At 52.7% G+C, this 17,684-nt stretch overlaps 1 protein-coding gene across 17 annotated transcripts in view; it reads right to left on the bottom strand.

The window, feature by feature from the left end:
* The window catches only part of LOC102983402 (protocadherin gamma-C4), a 169,933-nt gene that overhangs the window by 3,013 nt on the left and 149,236 nt on the right, over positions 1 to 17,684 (bottom strand). For 16 of the 17 annotated variants that reach the window (XM_055086808.1, XM_024123525.3, XM_024123534.3 and 13 more), the window contains exons 2-3: positions 11,558 to 11,616; positions 3,968 to 4,056 (exon numbers count right to left, since the gene is read on the bottom strand). In XM_055086808.1, the coding sequence (XP_054942783.1) occupies positions 3,968 to 4,056; positions 11,558 to 11,616 (148 nt within the window). Of the gene's footprint in view, positions 1 to 3,967; positions 4,057 to 11,557; positions 11,617 to 14,553; positions 14,764 to 17,684 lie in introns of all 17 variants that reach the window. The other variant, XM_024123509.3, reaches the window with a different exon arrangement.

Below are 17,684 nucleotides of genomic sequence, written 5' to 3'. Positions count from 1 at the left end.
TCCAGAGAAGTGCAAATTCTGACCCTGGCTCAGTGTCACCTGGGAGCTTGTGAGAATCACAGACTCAGAATCTGCATTTTAACAAGATCTCCAGGTGATGTGTATGCACATTAAAGGGAGAGAAGCACAGAATTACCTACCTCATTGGGTTTTTGTGAGGATTCAAGGAGACGGTGCTTCATCCAGTGAAGCACTTGGTAAGAGCTCACTAAACGTCAGCTGCTGCCACCATCACCACCACCATCACCCTACAGCAGTGTCACTGCTTCTACCCTACATGCTCCCGCACTGCCTCCCCAGGGGGTAACAAACCAGGAGTTTTGATGAGTCTGGCAGAGCTCATGAAGCCTCTTGCTGGAGTCCTCCCGCAGTTGGAGAGTTAAAGCCCCAGGAGTGCCCAGCCCAGCCCAGCCCAGCCCCCATCCGGCAGAAGAGGTTCCCCCCACCCTGGCCTCCCTCCACCCTCACCCCAGACCCTGGGAGTGGGTAGGAAGGGTGACTAAAGCCGGAGAGGCTGAGTAATCCTGGGACACCAACCAGGGATTGAGAAACAGACGGGAAATATTTTCAAAGAACGGCACCAGAGGGGGAGGGGCATAAGAGAAAGCCGAGGAGAGATGAGCCCCGGCCTTTCCGCCTCCTCACTCCAGCGCTCAGGTTTCCACAGCCTCCATTTCAAGCCCCAAATCTCCGCAGTCCGAGAGCCTTCAGGGGGCGGGGAAGTAGGCTGGGTGGGAGGGGGCAGCGCCCACTTCCTCCTCTCCTTCCTCCGGCTGCGCCCCTCCCCCAGCCCTTTCATTGCACGGACGTTTCCTCCGTTTTCCCTAATTAACTCCAGGAGGGAGCGGGTCCTCGACCGCGCTGCTCCCTCCTCCTCCCGCCCCCCAATGGAAGCAATGGGGGAGGGCGCCCAGATCCGGCTTCAAGAGCCAGGGTTCCAGAGTGATTTAGGGGTCAAGAGGGGAGACTGTCAGAGGTGCCAGAGAGAGAGACGAGAGGGAGAGAGAAAGGGGAAGAAACGGGGAGAAACAGGGAGAAGGGAGGCAGAAAGAGAAAGCTAGCAAATAGGCTTGACTGGGTAACTGGAAGCCAGGCCCACCCACATCCTACATGCACCCACGATCTCTAAGGAGCACCCTAAGGGGCACCCGAGCAGATGAAATGACAAAGCAAGCCCGCCACCTCCTCCCCAGAAGCCCAGACCTGATGTTAGCCTGGGACCTACGGGATGCAGTGAAGCTGGGCTGGACCGGGAGGGAGGAAGATGGGGAAACCCAGAGTGTAACAGAAACAGGCTGCCCTTGAGTTCTGTCCGGTCAGCTCTGCCACAAAGGAGCCAGCCCTGTGACCCTGACCAAGGCCCTGCCTGACCCCGACCTCAGTTGGATCGAAGGCTCTGACCTTCTGTGGAATCAAGTCTCCAATGGCGCCCCCCTTCTAACCCTGCAAGACCTACACTGGGCAGGAACCACGATCTTCCCTGAGTCCAAGGAGAAATAGATTTTGAAGAGCAGCAAGAAAGAACCTGGGCATCCTCTGGCCTGGAGGAGGTGAGCGCGCTGCCAGCCTCTCTCCTCAGGGAAGCACCTCCCAGCCCCATCCGCCCCGCTCCTCCCGCCCTGCCCTCCCCACCCCGGGGCTGAGGGCAGCAACTCCGAGCAGTCCAGGAGGCCTGGTGAGACTCAGCCAGGGCCAGCTGAGCCACAGGCTGCAGCCTCCTTGAGAGCACACCTTCCCCTCAAAGGTTTATTGAAAAAGCTTCCCAAGTATACTTGCTCTCCCGCTTGCTTACTCCTCCTCAGCAGGCCTGGCTGGGCTGGACTCCAGGAACCTTTCTGGCTCCAGGGCCAGGAAGCGGGTGTGAAAGTGAGAGTAGGGCCTGACCCTGCCACCTCCACCCCCAAGGTCCATCCCCCCAGCTGACACTCGGCTGGGGCCCTGTGTGGGCCAGAGGGGTGGAGCCCTGACAGGGGAGCCAGACTGCGGTGGTGACCCGGGGACCTTCTGGGGCTATAAATACTGACTCCATTTCTGTTTTTAAAATCTGGATTTAGGCTAAAAAGTCTGCTTCCTGGCCTTAGGGCTCAAAGCCACAACAGCTAAATATACCTTACTGTTTTACTTCCCTCAAGAACCCAACTTGGCATCTCCTCAGACCCAGCCACCTGCCTCTTTCATACTCGGTATCTGGCCTCTCTAGAGCTACAGCAGCGCTCCCACTCCCATGCCGAACCGGGGTCGGCTCTGTCCCAGAAGGCTGGCCCCCCCACCCCTTCTCCCTTCCTCTTCACCACCCACGGCCTCGCCCCACTGGGCCTCAGAGACACCCGGGGAAGGCTTGCCAGATTTAACAAATAAAGGGTGCCCAGTTAAATCTGAATTTCATGTAATTTTTTTTTTAGTATAGTATGTCCCAGTCCTAACATTTGGGACCTACTTATGCTAAAATATGACTTGTCGTTTATCTGAAGTTACAATTAATGGGTCATCCTGTATTTTATCTGGAACCCTAATCTGGGAGAATAACGCAGCATTAAGAGAAGTTCAGCCTCTAAACTCATTCAGCTAAAAGGGAAACTGAGGCTGGATGGAAAGGCAGACACGGTCACTGGTGTACAAAGGGCATGAACTTAGGAGTCGGGCTGGGTTAGAATTGCCATTCTGCAGCTCAAAATGGGGGCCTTGGAGCAAGCGACTTCTTGGTTCCCTCATCTGTCAAACGGAAGGAATTAGACCTGCCTTGCAGAGCTGGTGAGAGGATCCACCGACATGTGGCCCATCAAGTTTGCCTAGCACGTGCTGGGGCAGCACACAGGCACAACTATAGTGATTACAGTTTTGACTTTACCTGGTTCTCTACCCACCAGGCCTCCAGACATGCTGGACAGCCGGGCTCTTGGTTCACTATGTAAGGCCACTGCCGGCTTCCATATAAGTCCAGGACTGGCTGCTGCAGAAGCCAGTCCTTATTAGCAGGCATTATTCTTCTAATTCTACCTTCTATCCCACCGTGGGTCAAAAAAGATAATCGTTAATCAATTTTCGCCATTGCATATCATGCCCTTCCTCTCTGCCAGTCCTATGCTGAGGCCTTACATTCTGCCCTCACAACACCACAGTGAGATCTGTTATTATCGTGCGGATTTTGTAGTCAGTGAAACTGCGGCCCAGAGGGGCTTAGTCCCTTGCCTGATGACTCACAGCTTAGTGGTAGCACCAGGATTTGAATCCAGGCTGGCCTCTGCCTCCAAAGCCTGTGCTCTTAAGTACTAATGATATTATTATTCCGCCCCCTTCCGTCCCCACCGGCTCAGGACTCTTCTTACTCTTCAGGGATGAAAACCATCACCTGAATCTCTACTGTTGAAGTTCTTTGTTAGCCTTGTGGGAAAACCAAAATCCTGCTCTGCAAGTAGGGGCGACCAAAAAAGAGAGTGTGTGCTCTGGACACTCATGTCCAGAGTGTGTGCTCCAGGCTGGGAGTACCCACACCCACTTCCATGGATTGAGGACATGTATGTGCCAGGTCCAGTACTATGTGCTTTATGGTATCATCTCACTGAATCCTTACAACAATCCTTTGAGGTCGCTGTCCCCATTTTCTTGGCTGAAGAAACTGAGATTTAGAGAGATTAAGCAAACTGATCAAAGTCACAAAGGTAGTTAGCGGCAGAGCTAGGACCTGACCTATAGTTGTCCCTTCCAAGGCTAGACTTTTAACCACTACTCCCTACTTCTCCTGCAAGGATCTTTCCCTGTTTATTCCCCTCTGGGCATCCCAGGACCCCCCCCCAATCCCTCAGCTATTCCCTAACCCGGCTTTATATCCTGGAATTACGGACTGCCTCAGATCGGCTGAAAGGGCCAGAGGAACCACAGAGGTGGAAAGCCAGTCTCAGGGCACGGTGCTGTGGGATGCACCCCAGAACCCCAGGTCTCCCTCCCCACACATGCTGGCACAACTTACCACTGGCGGAGGCCAAGATCATGGCTTGCAGCATCTCTGTGTCAAACTGGTTGTTGGGCCAGGTGCCGGTTTCATCGCCATTTTGGGATCTGCGGAGAGAATGGGATGGTGAGCACGGTCTCCCAAGCCACCAGCTCATGCCCCTCCTGTCCTCTCCCGGGGCTCCCACATCCAGTGTCTATCCCCAGCCCATGCCCAAGACCTGCTCCCTTCCAGCAAGGTAGGAGGCGGATTATACAATCCTTCAGAAGCCAGACCCCACCCCCCCGCCGATTTGCCAGTCCCCCAAACCAGCTTTCTACTGTTTCAGACACCATGGCCCTTCGAGGGAGAGGGCAGGATGCACTGAAGCTTGCCCTGCCTTGAGGGAGCAGTGGCTCACAGTGAGGGAGAGCAGACCCTCTCCCAAGGACAGTGAGGGTGGGAAATGGAAGAGAATGTACCAGAACTTGAGAAAGGTGTGAGAACCTAGAGAGAACCTAGGGGGAGAGGTTGGGGGCCCCACGAGACAGGGAGAGAGGTTTCTAAAACTCAAGTCTGATCACTTCAGTGGCTCACTGAGCCCTCAGGATAAAATCCACAGGCACACAAGGACCAGCCCCTCCTGTTTCACAAGAACACCCCCAACCTCACTCTCAAACATTCCATCAGAAACCTTTTCTGAGGCGCTCTCCCTAATTCCTCAAACTCTCTCTTGCAGCACATCTTGGGCAGATACCATTCCCTAGAATGCAAGTTCCCCTACCTCTGCCTTGGTAACATGAATAGGTTGCCAGAGGGGACCCCTAAGCCCACCCAGGCTGGGTTAGGTGCCTCCACTGTGCTCCCACCCCCACTGTCTGCCCTGCAGCAGCTCTAGTCCCACTCTGACTGCCGCTGTCCCCACCTGTCTGCTCCACCCCCAGACCCAGCTCCTTGAGCTCTGGGACCAGGACTGTGCCCGTTTTCCACTGAAGCACCTAGTCAAGAGCTTTAGATGCTCTAAACATTGAGAAAAACACGAGGTGATTCCTAATTGTTAAAAATGTTAACCTGTAAAGGAACTCTAAGAAATGCTAGCCCAACTTGGATTTTTCCCGTAGTAACTATTTCCATGCTTTGGCGGGGGATTTTCAGGGATCAAATGATTTCCATTTTTGAGGGGAAGGGGAAGCAGCCTGACACACACGGTCTATTAGTCGACCTTTGCACCATCTGGAACACTAAAGTTCCTCAATAAATGTTTGTTGCCTGAATGAATGGAGAAAGCCCTGCCCAGAAAGTTAGGCTCATTATGATGTAAGAAGGGTTTGGCACCAGAGGAGGGGCTGCAGGGAAGGCCTTGAAGGCATGAAAGAGCGCGCGCGCGCGTGTGTGTGTGTGTGTGTGTGTGTGTGTGTGTGTGTGTTACAATTTTTCCAAGGTCTGTCCCTGCTTATGGTTTCCCCTGATCTGGAATTCCCGTGTGTGTGTGTGTGTGTGTGTGTGTGTGTGTGTGTGTGTGTGTGTGTGTGTGTGTTACAATTTTTCCAAGGTCTGTCCCTGCTTATGCTTTCCCCTGATCTGGAATTCCCATCCCCAGGCAGGTGGACTCAGTCTAAGGCTCAGACCAGCTGCTGTGTGGTGCCCTCTACGGTGTCACAGCAAATGTAGAGTTAGGGTTGGAGGAGAAAGCAGGAATGTCATTTCTCCCTCCACAGAATGGGAAGAGCTGGGATTCTGGGTTCATTTATTCAATCAATATTTATTGAGCAAGTACTGTGTGCCAGACACAGGACTAGGTCCTGGGTTTGTAGCTGTGAACATGACTGAAATAGTCTGACTTCACGATGCTCGATCTCCATTGAGAGGCTGATATTAAATAATTACACAATAATTGAATTGTAATTGTGACAATTAAGTGCCATGGAGGCAAAGAGCAGGGGTAAAGGAGAGTTCTGACCTAGTTGGGGTTAGGGAGCCAGTCAGTCCAGGCTTCCTCAAGGAAAAGATAGGGTATTTAAATCTGAAGAGGCTATCCAGGTGATCTGCAGGAGAATGCCAGCCAAACAAACGTACGAGGAGTGATAGAAAATCAACACGGTGTAACTGCTGATGTAAAAACCGATTCAGGCAAGGGTCATCAATGAATACTAAAAGCAGCGAAAGGTTGCTGCACAGTCTCAAATATCACCCACAGATTACTTATTAATCACCAATATTTAAAAATATCTTTGTAACAGAGAGATCTGGGGATACCACTTTAACCCAGGGAACAAACTTGAGTATCACTGACAATGGGACAAACTGACAGGAAATGATTCCCAGCAGAAAGTGTATAATGTCACCCACGCAGTATTCTTATCAGACTCTGTAAGCTGATCTCACCATGAGAAAATGATCAGCAAATCCAGACTGTGGGACATTTTGAAAGACAGCTGGCCTGGACTCTTTAAAACATGTCTATGTCTTAAAAAAAACAACCCTCCAAAAGGTAAGGAGCCTGTTTTAGATTAAAGGAGATGAAAGAGAGGTAGCAAGCAAATGCAATTCGTGTTCCTTGATTGAATTCTGGAGTTAAAAGAAAAAAAAAATACAGGTTGAAAGGACATTTGGGGAACATTTATGAAAATCTGCTAGTAGACTGTATATTATTGCATTAATGTTGAATTCTTCAAATGTGATCATTCTTTTGTGGTTATGTATGAGAATGTTATTGTTATCAGGAGAGAGATACTGAAGTATTTCAAATGTTATGATGTCAGCAACTCTCAAATGGTTCAGAAAAAAAGTATGTGAGGTGTGTGTGTGTGTGTGTGTGTGTGTGCATGTTGAGAGACAGAGAGAGAGGAGAAAGTAAATGTGCAAAATATTAATGATTGATGAATCTAGGTTTAAAAGAGTATTTATTTGGATGTTCCTCATATGATTCTTTCAACTTTGGAAGGTTTGAAGCATTTCAAAGTAAAAAACTGAGGGGTAAAATTAAGCTAACTAGGAGAAGGGTAGTGTTGTGAAAGCTTTCCAAGCAGGGGGAGCAATACGCCCCAGCCTCTGAGGCTGGGAGGAGCTTGGTGAGTTCAAACCACTAAGAGAAAACCAGTGTGGCTGCCATAAGGCACAGTGGTGTCAGGACCTGGGGCTGCAGAGTGTACACTAAAGATTTTCGTCTCATCCTAAGAGCTCCGGGAAGCCACTGACGTATATAAAAGGGGGGTTGTCATGATTGGATTTAAGTATTTAAAGGTCATGGTTGCTCCTATGAGAAAACTGAGGCTTGGGGGCACCTCTGGGAGGACGGGAGCCCAGTGTTGGAGCCTCAGCCACCTCTGTCTCCATGAAAATCCAGGAGTCCTTACTTGCAGGCAGACTGAGCTCTCTCTGGGCCTGCCTGGGGGCGCAGGGCTGAGGCAGGTGGCCTCAGGCCGAGGTGAAGGGCCTAATGGGGAAAGAGTGGGGTGAACAGGTAGGGGGGTGAGCAGCAGGGAGAAGAGCTTTGGGGCTGTGGGGTAGACAACAGGGTCAGATACCAGGTTAGGATACCCTGGGGTGGTGGGTGATGGTGGTGAGGGAATAAAGGTGAGTGGAAGGGTGGGCCTGGAACCATGATGGGCTGGGCGGAAAGGATTCTTGGGAAATGATTGAAGGCTGGAGGCCAAGCATGTGGGCAGGAGATGAGTAGAGAGACAGACTTCTTTTTGAACCATTTACTCAGAGCTTCTTATTTCTGGGTAGTGGGCTGACTAAATTATATACATATTGTCTATTTCAGCCTCAGAACCACCTACAGATAAGTGTTATTATCCCTATTTCCCAGCAGATGAAACTGGGGCTCAGAGAGGTTGAGAGACTTTCCCAAAATCACACAGCTGGCAACAGGCAGAACTACAACCTGTACCCACTATGTGCCAGTGCCTGTGACAGGCCCTAGGATTTAAGAGGTGATATGATTCTTGCCCTAAGAAGTTTGTATTCTAGTGTGCTCTGTGTGTGTGTGTGTGTGTGTGTGAGGGGCAGCCCCAGAGGCTGGGTTGTAAAATTATGAGTGCTTTTTCTTTTAAACTGTTTTCTCTATTTCTCATGTTTCTACAATGAGCATGGGTTATTTTATAAGCAGAAAAAAATAAGATGCTATTTGTTTGTTGAATGACTGCCCAAACTGAGGGAGAGCAGGGATAGTGTCTCTCAGGGGAGGTGGAACGGAAGGGGAAATGGCAGTGTGGAGCCATCCAAGGAGAACAGACCAGGGAAAGCCAAATGGAGACCCTCCTCTGGGCAGAGGCTGGGAACAGCTGCAGGGCGGGGCCTGGGGTACAGCCTGAGAAAGGAGAACTGGCTTGCTGGGCTCAGGGCTTGAGACAACAGCTGCTGGGATCAGAAGCCAAAAGGAGGACCTGAGCAGGGTTAGTGGTGGGGAGGAGGAGCACCCGGCAGGCGGGGACTTCATAAGACTTCCTTTTGTCTAGGCAATGTGACAGAGCGCTGGCTTGAACTTGAACCAGGTTTACTGAAGAACTCGACACTAGCCCTGCTCTGAACCTGGTGTCGCAGTAGCCAAGATAGGCCAGAGGAGCAGTGGGGAGCCAGAACCAGGGTTAGACTGAATAAGAGAAATCTCCCCTCTTCATCTTCTCCCTCCCATTGACTCATCAGAATGGCAGCAAAGAAAGCCTGCAGCATTCTGCTGATCCTGAGAGGCCTCACCACAGGGCCTTTGCAAATGCTCTTCCCTCCACCTGGAATGCTCTTCCCTGTTTCCTTCAGCTGGTTAATCCACAAGCTCATTTCCTCCTGGATGTCCTCCTGCTCCCTGACCAGGTCAAATCTCTATTTTATACTCTCACCACCAGGAACTGCTCTTCATAGCACTTAGGGTAGCTGTAATCGTACAATTTTTTTGAGTAATTATTTGGTTAATATCTGTCTCCCTCAACACACTGTAAACTCCCTAAGGCAGAGGTTACGTCCATCTTATATCTCCTACACCTAGAATACTACCTGTCCTACGATGGGTGCTTATTAACTATTTATTGAGTGGATGACAGGGGGAAGTTATAGTTGCTGGACTGGGCCCCTAACATTGATTTCATCTGGGCCCCTGTGCAGCTGAATCATAAATGTTTGTTCCATCCCCCTCAAGTTAACTAAGGAAGGGAGAGCTCCTGCATCTTCTCCTCCATCTCCCCAAGAGCTCACTCATGTACTTTAGGCCACCAAGTCTCTCATTTGATGAAAAGGGACTTGAGGCAGGGGTAAGGCGGCCAATCCAGAAGGCACGTAAGAGTCAAACGGCTAAGAAGGACCTACTGTATAGCACAGGGAACTCTACTCAATACTCTGTAATGACCTATATGGGAAAAGAATCTAAAAAAGAATGGATATGTGAATATGTGTAACTGATTCACTTTGCTGTGCACCTGAAACTAACACAATATTGTAAATAAACTATACTCCAATAAAAATTATTTTTTAAAAAAGAGTCAATAGGTGGGGCTCTCAAGTTCAGCAATGAATTCTGCTTCAGGGCCAGTATATGGCCTGGGGTGGCGATGGGTAAAGAGAACATGAATTGCCCTGTACTTCTCATCACCTCAGCTCAAATGGCACTTCCTCCTGGAGGTCTTCTCTATCCCCCTCCCCCATTACACTCACATGACCCTCCTCCCAGAACTTGCTATGATTTGTAACTAGAAAATTTTTTAGTGTGATTTGTTGTCAATTTTCTGTCCTCCCTGCTGGCATGGCAGCCTATGAGTACAAGGATCGTGTCTGCTTGTTAACTCTTACAGGCCAATGTTTAGCACAGGGCCTGGCTCATAGTATATGCTCAATAAATATTTGTTGAATGAATAAATACATGAACGAATACATGAATGACCTAACGGATAAACCTGTGGGAAGGCTGGCAAGACCAGCAAGGAGAAAGGAGAAAGCTGGGGTCAAGGGAGGGGCAAGGGCAGTCCAAGCCATCTGGTTTGCTGCCTTCTAGGGGCCTGCTAGGAACTAACTGCCTTGAGACCTCGATACCAGAGGCAGGACTCACATGCCCAGGAGCTGAGTCTCCACCGTACACCAAGGTGTCCTGGGTTCTTGTGGCAGTGAGGGCTCAGCATCTGGGGAAATGTGGGCAGCAAGTGTCCAACCAGTGAGGAGGTGGGGAAGGCAGCCCAAACTCTGCCCCTCCCTCTGTCTCCTGGGCTTCTTGGACTCCACCAGGCTCCCGACTTCTAACTGGGAGGCCTGGCCCAGAGCTGACCCCACTCCCCTCAGACCAACTGCAGGTCTTTTGCTGAAGTCCTCCTCCCCTCCACCCCACCCCTGCCCGCTCGCCCCAGGGAGTTCCTGTCTTAGCAGGAATTCATACCAGATTGATCTGAGCAGCTGGGGCAGCATGGATGGGAGGGTGTATGGTGGAGAGCAGAGATCAAAGGCTCTGTGTGTGAGGGGCTGGGGAGGGAGAGAGCCTGGGGGGCGGGCATGTGTGTGCTGGCTTGCCCACATGTTTTAGGAAATGAGAGACAGAGAGAGGGACACAGAGTAAAAGACAGGATAAAAGAAAGAGAGAGAGAGAGAGAAAGATAAAGAAAGAGCAACAGAGAAAGATACCCATTAAGGCAAAAAGAGACAGAGAAGAGACTTAGAGAGATATACAGAGAGAGAGACAGAGACAAAGACAAAGGAGACACAGAGAGGCTGAGAACAGAGAAGAAAGGAGAAACAGTGAGAGGGAGAGAAAGAGACTGGAGACAGAAGAAAACCAGGACACTAGGAAATGATGAGAGAAGGAGAGACAGAAGAGAGGTCAAGGACAGAGACAGGGAAGCAGAGACAGAGGGAAAAGGAGAAACAGAGACTGAGACTAAGGCGGAGTCACGTTTATTCATTGATTCCACATTTATTGAGCACCTAGCCATAGCAGGCGCAGCAAGAGGCACAGATCAGTGCAAGTAGACACAAATGGTAGGGACCAAGATACAGCAATAAAGACAGAAACAGATCGAGACGAGAAAGAGAGGGAGAGGCAGAGATTGCAAACTAACACAGAGACTGAGCCGAGGACTGTGAGAGAGTGTCAGAGACAAAGGGCCTGCAGGCAGAGAAGGCTGCAGGCTCTCCGTCCCCAGCCCCACCTCCAGCTGCCTGACCACCCTCCCCTCAGCCTCGGCTCTTTCCTGACGGCTCTGGAGGAGATTCTGGCTGCTGACAGCTCCTCCCCTCCTCCTCCTGTCCCAGATTCCTCTTCCTGAACCCCAGTCAGGACGGAGGCCAGCCAAATCTGGAGCGGGGGATGGAGCCGGTGGATAGGTATAAAAACCTTCCTCTCCACCCAGAGACCACCTTGAGACCATCCTTTGCTCCCACAGAGCCCCCAAGATACAGGAAAAGGTTTGTGTGGTGGGGCGAAGGGAAGGGATGAGCGTGTGAATTGCGTTTCCAAAATAGCCAGAGTAGGAGCCTCTTCCTTCTGGGGTTTGTGTACCAGCCCCCAACACACCAAAACCTCCCTGAAATCTGGAACTGAGGGAGGAAGCCATTTGTAGCAAATGCTGAGCCCTCCCCCCATCTCCTCCCACGTCATCACTGAGAAAAATGTCGCAGAGAAGAGGGTGGGCTGGAGAGGCAGTCACCTACCCGCTGGTGCCGGGTCTCTGGGCCTGGGAGAAACGCCAGTCCGTGTTGGGCGGGGCTTGCTGTGGAGAAAACAGAGGGAAAGGGGCTGAGTACCCAAATGGGGTAAGATGAGGGCGAGGTAGGCTCATTTACAAAGACAAAATACACCTCAGGTATCAGAGGTCTGAGGTAACAGAGACAAAGAGATAAAATCACAGTTATCTGACCACAGTGAGCAAACCCAGATTCCTTTCCTAAGGAACCGGCCCCTTCCTCCCAGCCCCCAGACTCAGAACTTCTGAGCAGAGATTCAAGGGCTGAAAGCACCTTCTGTGAAACTGGGGGGAGGGGTGCAGAGAAGGCCCCCAAAAGTGGCAGAGGAGGTTTTTACATGAGAATTCCACCAGCCCTAGAAAGAATTTCATTCAGCTCCTCAGTTGGGAACAAAGCATCCTCTGCGGCAAGATGGCTGCTGCTCTGGGTAACCCTTTTCATGCCAGGTTGTGCCTTTACAGGTTCAGAAGGACACCTCCTTCAGACCCTTGGCTCTCAAGGATCCCTTCCCATAGCTAAATACATTATTAATTTAGGAGTCATGCCAGACTGGGCCTTTGGATGCCAGGGCATCCAAGCCCCAGGACACCTCCCACCCCCAGAACTCTGTGCCAGACAATGGCTTTGACTAAGGAGGAGAGAACAAGGCAGCTCTGTCTGGGACAGAGAGAACTGCTGGGATGGAGCCCGGCAGAGATCAAGCTCCCACAGGCTCCAAGGAGAGCCAACTCAATCTCCAGGGCTCCCAAGGGGCAGATCTGTAGCCATCTCCCACCTGGAAGAAGGTGTGGGACTCTAGCCAGCCACTTCACTTCCAAGACCCTCCCAGCCTTTCCAGAGGGTGTATTATCCCATCACACACTCTCATGGAGCACTCCTAGAGCCATTTCCTCTCCATTCTGGGGTGCTCCTGCAATTAATTCTCACACTCACTCCCAGGAGCAGAGAGGGAGGTGTGAGCACCTCTGATTACACTGGGGAGAAGGAAGACCCAGGGCTGCCAAATGACTCACTCCAAGTATCACAGGTGGCAGTGATGCAAGCAGAACCCAGAAACTTAGCATCCCAGGTACAACAGGAGTTACAAGCACCATTCTGGAGCCGCCACGGGGAAAGGGTACGGGGATGTCCAGCTCTCAGTTACTATATTCTTAGACACAGCAGAATCTACATGGAGATGCAGGAACCATGACAGACTGGAGGATAGGAACTAGGCCAACTCACAACCTACATAAGGACGGTGGGTCCAAGTTTTTTCAATTAGGGCTGCTCAGGAATAAGGAGCCTCAGTAGACTTTTCTTCACGTGTTAGACTCTAAAAGGGAAAGAATGCCCCCCTTTGCCTCATCCCAGCAGACACAAACCGTCCCTCCTGTCCTCCAGTTTTACAAGTACCAAGTGATTGAAAGCACAAATTCTGGAGTTAGACCTAGATTAGATCTTTTTTCGACCACTCACCCTGTGAACTTGAGCAAGACACTTGAGCTCTGAGAAACTCAGTTATCAGAGGGAGGATTCTAGTACCTACCCAACAAGTGTGGGGAAGAGCAAGGGAGATGTCGTGGTTCTAAGAGGAAGTATGTAGTAAGGCTCTCTCAATGAGCTATCAGAATCACACGGGGGTGTTGTTCCAAACTATAATTCTGATTCGAGGGGCAGGATGGGGTATGGACATATTTTGAATACAAGCTCCTGGAGTTACAGAAACGTGTGTTTTACCATTATAGTTTCCCCATGTATGCGAGCACCCTACTGGCTTCTGGCAGAGGCCATGGCTTTCCAACAACCGGGGAAAGAAAGACTTGCCAGAGTGTCAGATAATTTGGTCACTCCCAAAACCCTGTTCCTAGATCGCTGGGCACACTGTGGTGATGACGGAGCCAAAAGCCTGTGTCTTAGCGTCCAGAGCCCACGTGTTCCAGGGTCGCACTTCCCACCAGAAGACAGGTCGGTGGTGCCACAGAGGGCCCAGGCGGCCTGTCCTATAGAGGCCTGTTCGCTCGTCCCAGGCCGGACCCCGCCGTCCCTTGGGCCACAGGGCAGCCTGGCCGACCCGAGCTAGGTTTCTGGGCTGGAGGCACAGCCCGGCCTCCGCTCTGAGCCCCGGACCCGGCGGGATCCGCCAGCCCGCGGGTCATAGAGTCCCGCCCGCCCCGCGCCTAGAGTGCCCAGAGTAGCTACGCTGCGGGCGACTCTGGCTCGCCAGGAGGCGACCGGTCCAGGTCCGGGCGGGGGCGGGAGCGAGGCTCCAGGGTCGTCAGGGGCCGGGACGGCCACAACCTGGGCGCGCTCAGTCAGTACCTGTGAGGCGAGCAGCAGGGCGGGAGGGAAGCTGTGAGCAGGCCAGAACAGCCAGTGCACCTGGCAGCGAGCGGCTGGCAGTAAAAGGCGGTGTACGTGGAAGGCCAAGTGCGAGGGGACGTGTGCGTGCGCGGGTGAGGCGCGGCGAGCCCGTGCGCGGTGCGTGGCTCGTGCGGGCCCTGCGGGCGCACTTCTGCTCTGTCCAGAGACGCGTTGGTTTGATGCGGGAATAAAGAGGGTTGGGAATAACAGCGAAGTCACAGGTCAAGGGAGTGGGGAGAAACCTAAGAAGAAACCTCAAGACCAGTGGAGCGTGCCCGCACCGGAGCCTCGGAGGCTGGCTGCAGGCGTGGATCTGTGACCGCCTCCACCCGGACCCCGGACCCGGCGGAAATCGCCAGAATGATCGCCAGACCCCAGGCTTTTCTGAATGTGGGGTCGGTCCTTTCCTCTCTCCCCCTCAACCACAATCACCATCACCTCGCCGGGCTCAGAGCCCCATCCCTGCCTCGGCCACACCTCTGGTTCCACACAATCCGTCCAAACAGTCCCGACATTCCGGCCGAGCCCGCACCAGAGGAGCGGATGCCAAGTTCAAAGTCCCTGATGTGGCTGGGCGGCTTCTCCATTGCCGCCCCCAGGGGTCGCGCCGAGCCCCTCACCTGGCTCCGCTCCCGCAGCGTGTTAGAGCGGGACCGGAAGGCGTCAGGCTCCTGTGCCAGAGTTGATGGCTGCTGGACGCTGAGGGGCCTTAGAAAAGTGAAGTCACTGCCGTCCGAGGCTGGTGAAAAGCACGTCCTGTAGCAATGGCTGTGCGAGTCTGTGGGCCGCAGCGTCACCTCCATGTACTTGAGTGTGCCGTCTGAGCTCACCTGTAGGTTGGGGCCGGACTGCTTATAGAACTCCCGGGAGGGCGAGTCCTGGCGCCCACAGCACTCACCCCCACCCCCATCCCCGTCTGCGTGCCCCCGAAGGCACTTAGCTGACAGAAAGGTGAAGGTGACTAAGGATAAGAGACTGATGGCCACAAGAGCCACAATGAGATAAAGGGTAAGGTCTGACTGCTCAGGAGGGTGTGTGAGGAAGTCGCTGGATTTGGGCATTTCCTCAGGGTCCTTATCCTCCAGAATCAGAAGGACTGTGGCTGTAGAGGAGAGGGAAGGGTCACCATTGTCCCTCACCAGGACCACCACCTGCTGCGTGTCAGGGTCATCCTCCAGTAAGGCCCGGGCTGTTCGCACCTCACCAGTGTGTGCAGACACCAGGAACAGTCCTGGGGCTGTGGACTGTGGCAACAGTGAATAGGAGAGCCAGGCATTGTGGCCTGCATCAGCATCTACGGCTGTCACCTTGGTGACGAAGGAGCCAGGAGGGGCAGAGCGAGGGAGACGCTGGGGGACTGAGAGATCCCGGCCTGGTCTGGGGTGCAGCACGGCTGGGGCATTATCATTCTGGTCCAGGACAAACACATGGAGAGATGTGTTGGCGTGCAATGGGGGAGAGCCAGAGTCTCGAACGCCCACCACAATCTGCAGCATCTGCAGCAATTCGTAGTCGAAAGTACGCTGGGCAAAGACCCGCCCATCCTCAGGGTTGACATACACAAAGGAGGAGGCTGGGGCTCCCTGAATCTGATTCCCTACAATGGAGTAGGTGAGGCGAGCATTATCCCCAGTGTCTGGATCAGAGGCAGCCACGGTGCAGAGAAGGGAGCCTGGAGGCCGGTTTTCTGGGATGTAAGCAGTGTAGAGCTGCTGGGTGAAGTAGGGTGCATTGTCGTTTACATCTGAAATGTTGAGCCTGACGGTGAGATGGGCGTGCAAGGGAGGCGAGCCCCCATCGCGGGCCAGCAGCTCAATGATATAGTGGGATGTGGCCTCACGGTCCAAAGGCTGGCTGGTTAGCAGTGAGTAGTGGTTCTCAGAAGGCTTAATCTGAAATGGCAGGCCCGAAGAGATATCAAGGCTCACTTCACCATTTCTCCCTGAGTCTCGGTCCCGCACATTAAATAATCCCACTACTATGCCCACTGGTGTGCTCTCCAGGACAGGGTTGACCAAAGAGGCCAATAGTACCTCTGGGGCGTTGTCATTTGCATCCCCCACATCCACTTGAATCACACAGTGGCCTTCCATGGCTGGCTGTCCTTGGTCACGGGCTCTTGCATGAATTTCATAGAAACTTGATTCCTCAAAGTCTATGGGACCCAACACATGGATTGCTCCGCTGCTAGGGTCTAGGCCAAAGAGATTCCGCACTGCCTCAGATGTATGGTCTCCAAAAGAATAGTCTAGTTGGCCATTGGTGCCTTCATCTGGATCAGTGGCATTCAGGCGGAGCAGCAGTGTACCCACGGGCGCATTCTCTGGGAGTCCCACACGTAGAACTGAGGACTGGAAGGTTGGAGCATTATCATTGATGTCCAGCACAGTGATGGAGACAAGGGTGGTCCCTGAGCGGGGTGGGATACCCCCATCCACAGCAGTGAGCACCAGCTGATGTCTTGCCTGGGCTTCACGGTCCAGCTGCTGCTCTAGCACCAGCTCTGGGAACAGCTTCCCATCTTTTAGGGTCTTCACATTCAGAGAGAAGTGGCTACTGGGGCTCAGAGTATAGAAGCTCACGGTATTGGTACCCACGTCTGGATCCTGGGCACTATCCAGTGGGAACAGTGCCCCAAGTGCAGCTGATTCTGAGATGCGTATCTCTCGCTGAGGGGTGGCAAAGCTAGGAGAGTTGTCATTGAGATCCAGGATTTCTACCTCTACACGGATTAGTTCCAGCGGGTGTTCGGTCACCACCTGTAGTGGCAGCAGGCAGCTGGTGCTGGCTCCACACAGGCTCTCTCGGTCAATTTTCTGATTCACTGCCAGAGCACCACTCATCAAGCTCAGGGAAAAATAGTGCCCACTCTCCTCAGAGCCCAACCGCAGGCGGCGGCTCAACAGATCTGTCAGCTTTAAGCCTAGATCCTGAGCAACGTTCCCCACCAGCGTCCCCGGCTCAGACTCCTCCACCACTGAGTAACGAAGCTGCCCAGACACCCAGCCCCAGGAGCACAAGGACAACATGCACAGCACTTGCCATTTCCCAGCGAGCTGCGGGGGTGTCTTGGGCCCCATGACCCAGAAGTCCCTTCCTGGACACTGACTCTGTGCTGTCCTGTCTCGAAGGCAGACCCAGGGCTTGGAATATAGCAGCTGAAATCTCTTATGTCTCCTTCCAGCCTCTTAAAAAACTGCTCCGAGGTTTGTCTGCCTGCAGCAGTTCTTCTTAGTCACCAAATGGCGGGGGTGGGTTGGGGGGGGGAGGGGAATCGAATCTGAGTGGAGCTGGGGAGCTGGGGGAGGAGAGGCGGGCAGGAAGAGCAGATCCCCCACCTTGGCTCTGAGTCTGATTGGCCCAAAAGTCTGTGCTCCCAACCAATTATCAAGTCTCCTCAGTCCTGGAAACCTTAGGAACAGGCGCTGCAAATCTGTGTCAGAGAAGCCTCCTACCTCCCCACTCATTTCATGCTGCAGGTTGATTCAGCCCCCTTGGCAGCTCAGATGGTGCTCAGCAGGGAAGACGAAGTGGTACAAAACTTCTCAGTGTTCTGTCCCAGCAACTTCCTGCATGACTTCAGAAGCTCCCACTACTTTGCTTGAACCAACAAAATTTTGTCCTTCTCAGGGAGGCAAAGCCCATGTGTTATCCCCTCCCTACCCCATCCGACCAAACACTGCCAAGGTGAGAGAAAAGATTTGTTAGGACCCTTCAGAGTCTTGCTCGGACTCTCCAGCAGTACTTTGAG

Source organism: Physeter macrocephalus, chromosome 8, assembly GCF_002837175.3.
Source record: "Physeter macrocephalus isolate SW-GA chromosome 8, ASM283717v5, whole genome shotgun sequence".
NCBI classification, from domain to species: Eukaryota; Metazoa; Chordata; class Mammalia; order Artiodactyla; family Physeteridae; genus Physeter; species Physeter macrocephalus.
Note: the sequence above shows the minus strand (reverse complement) of the source record. Positions and strands in the feature narration are given on the sequence as shown.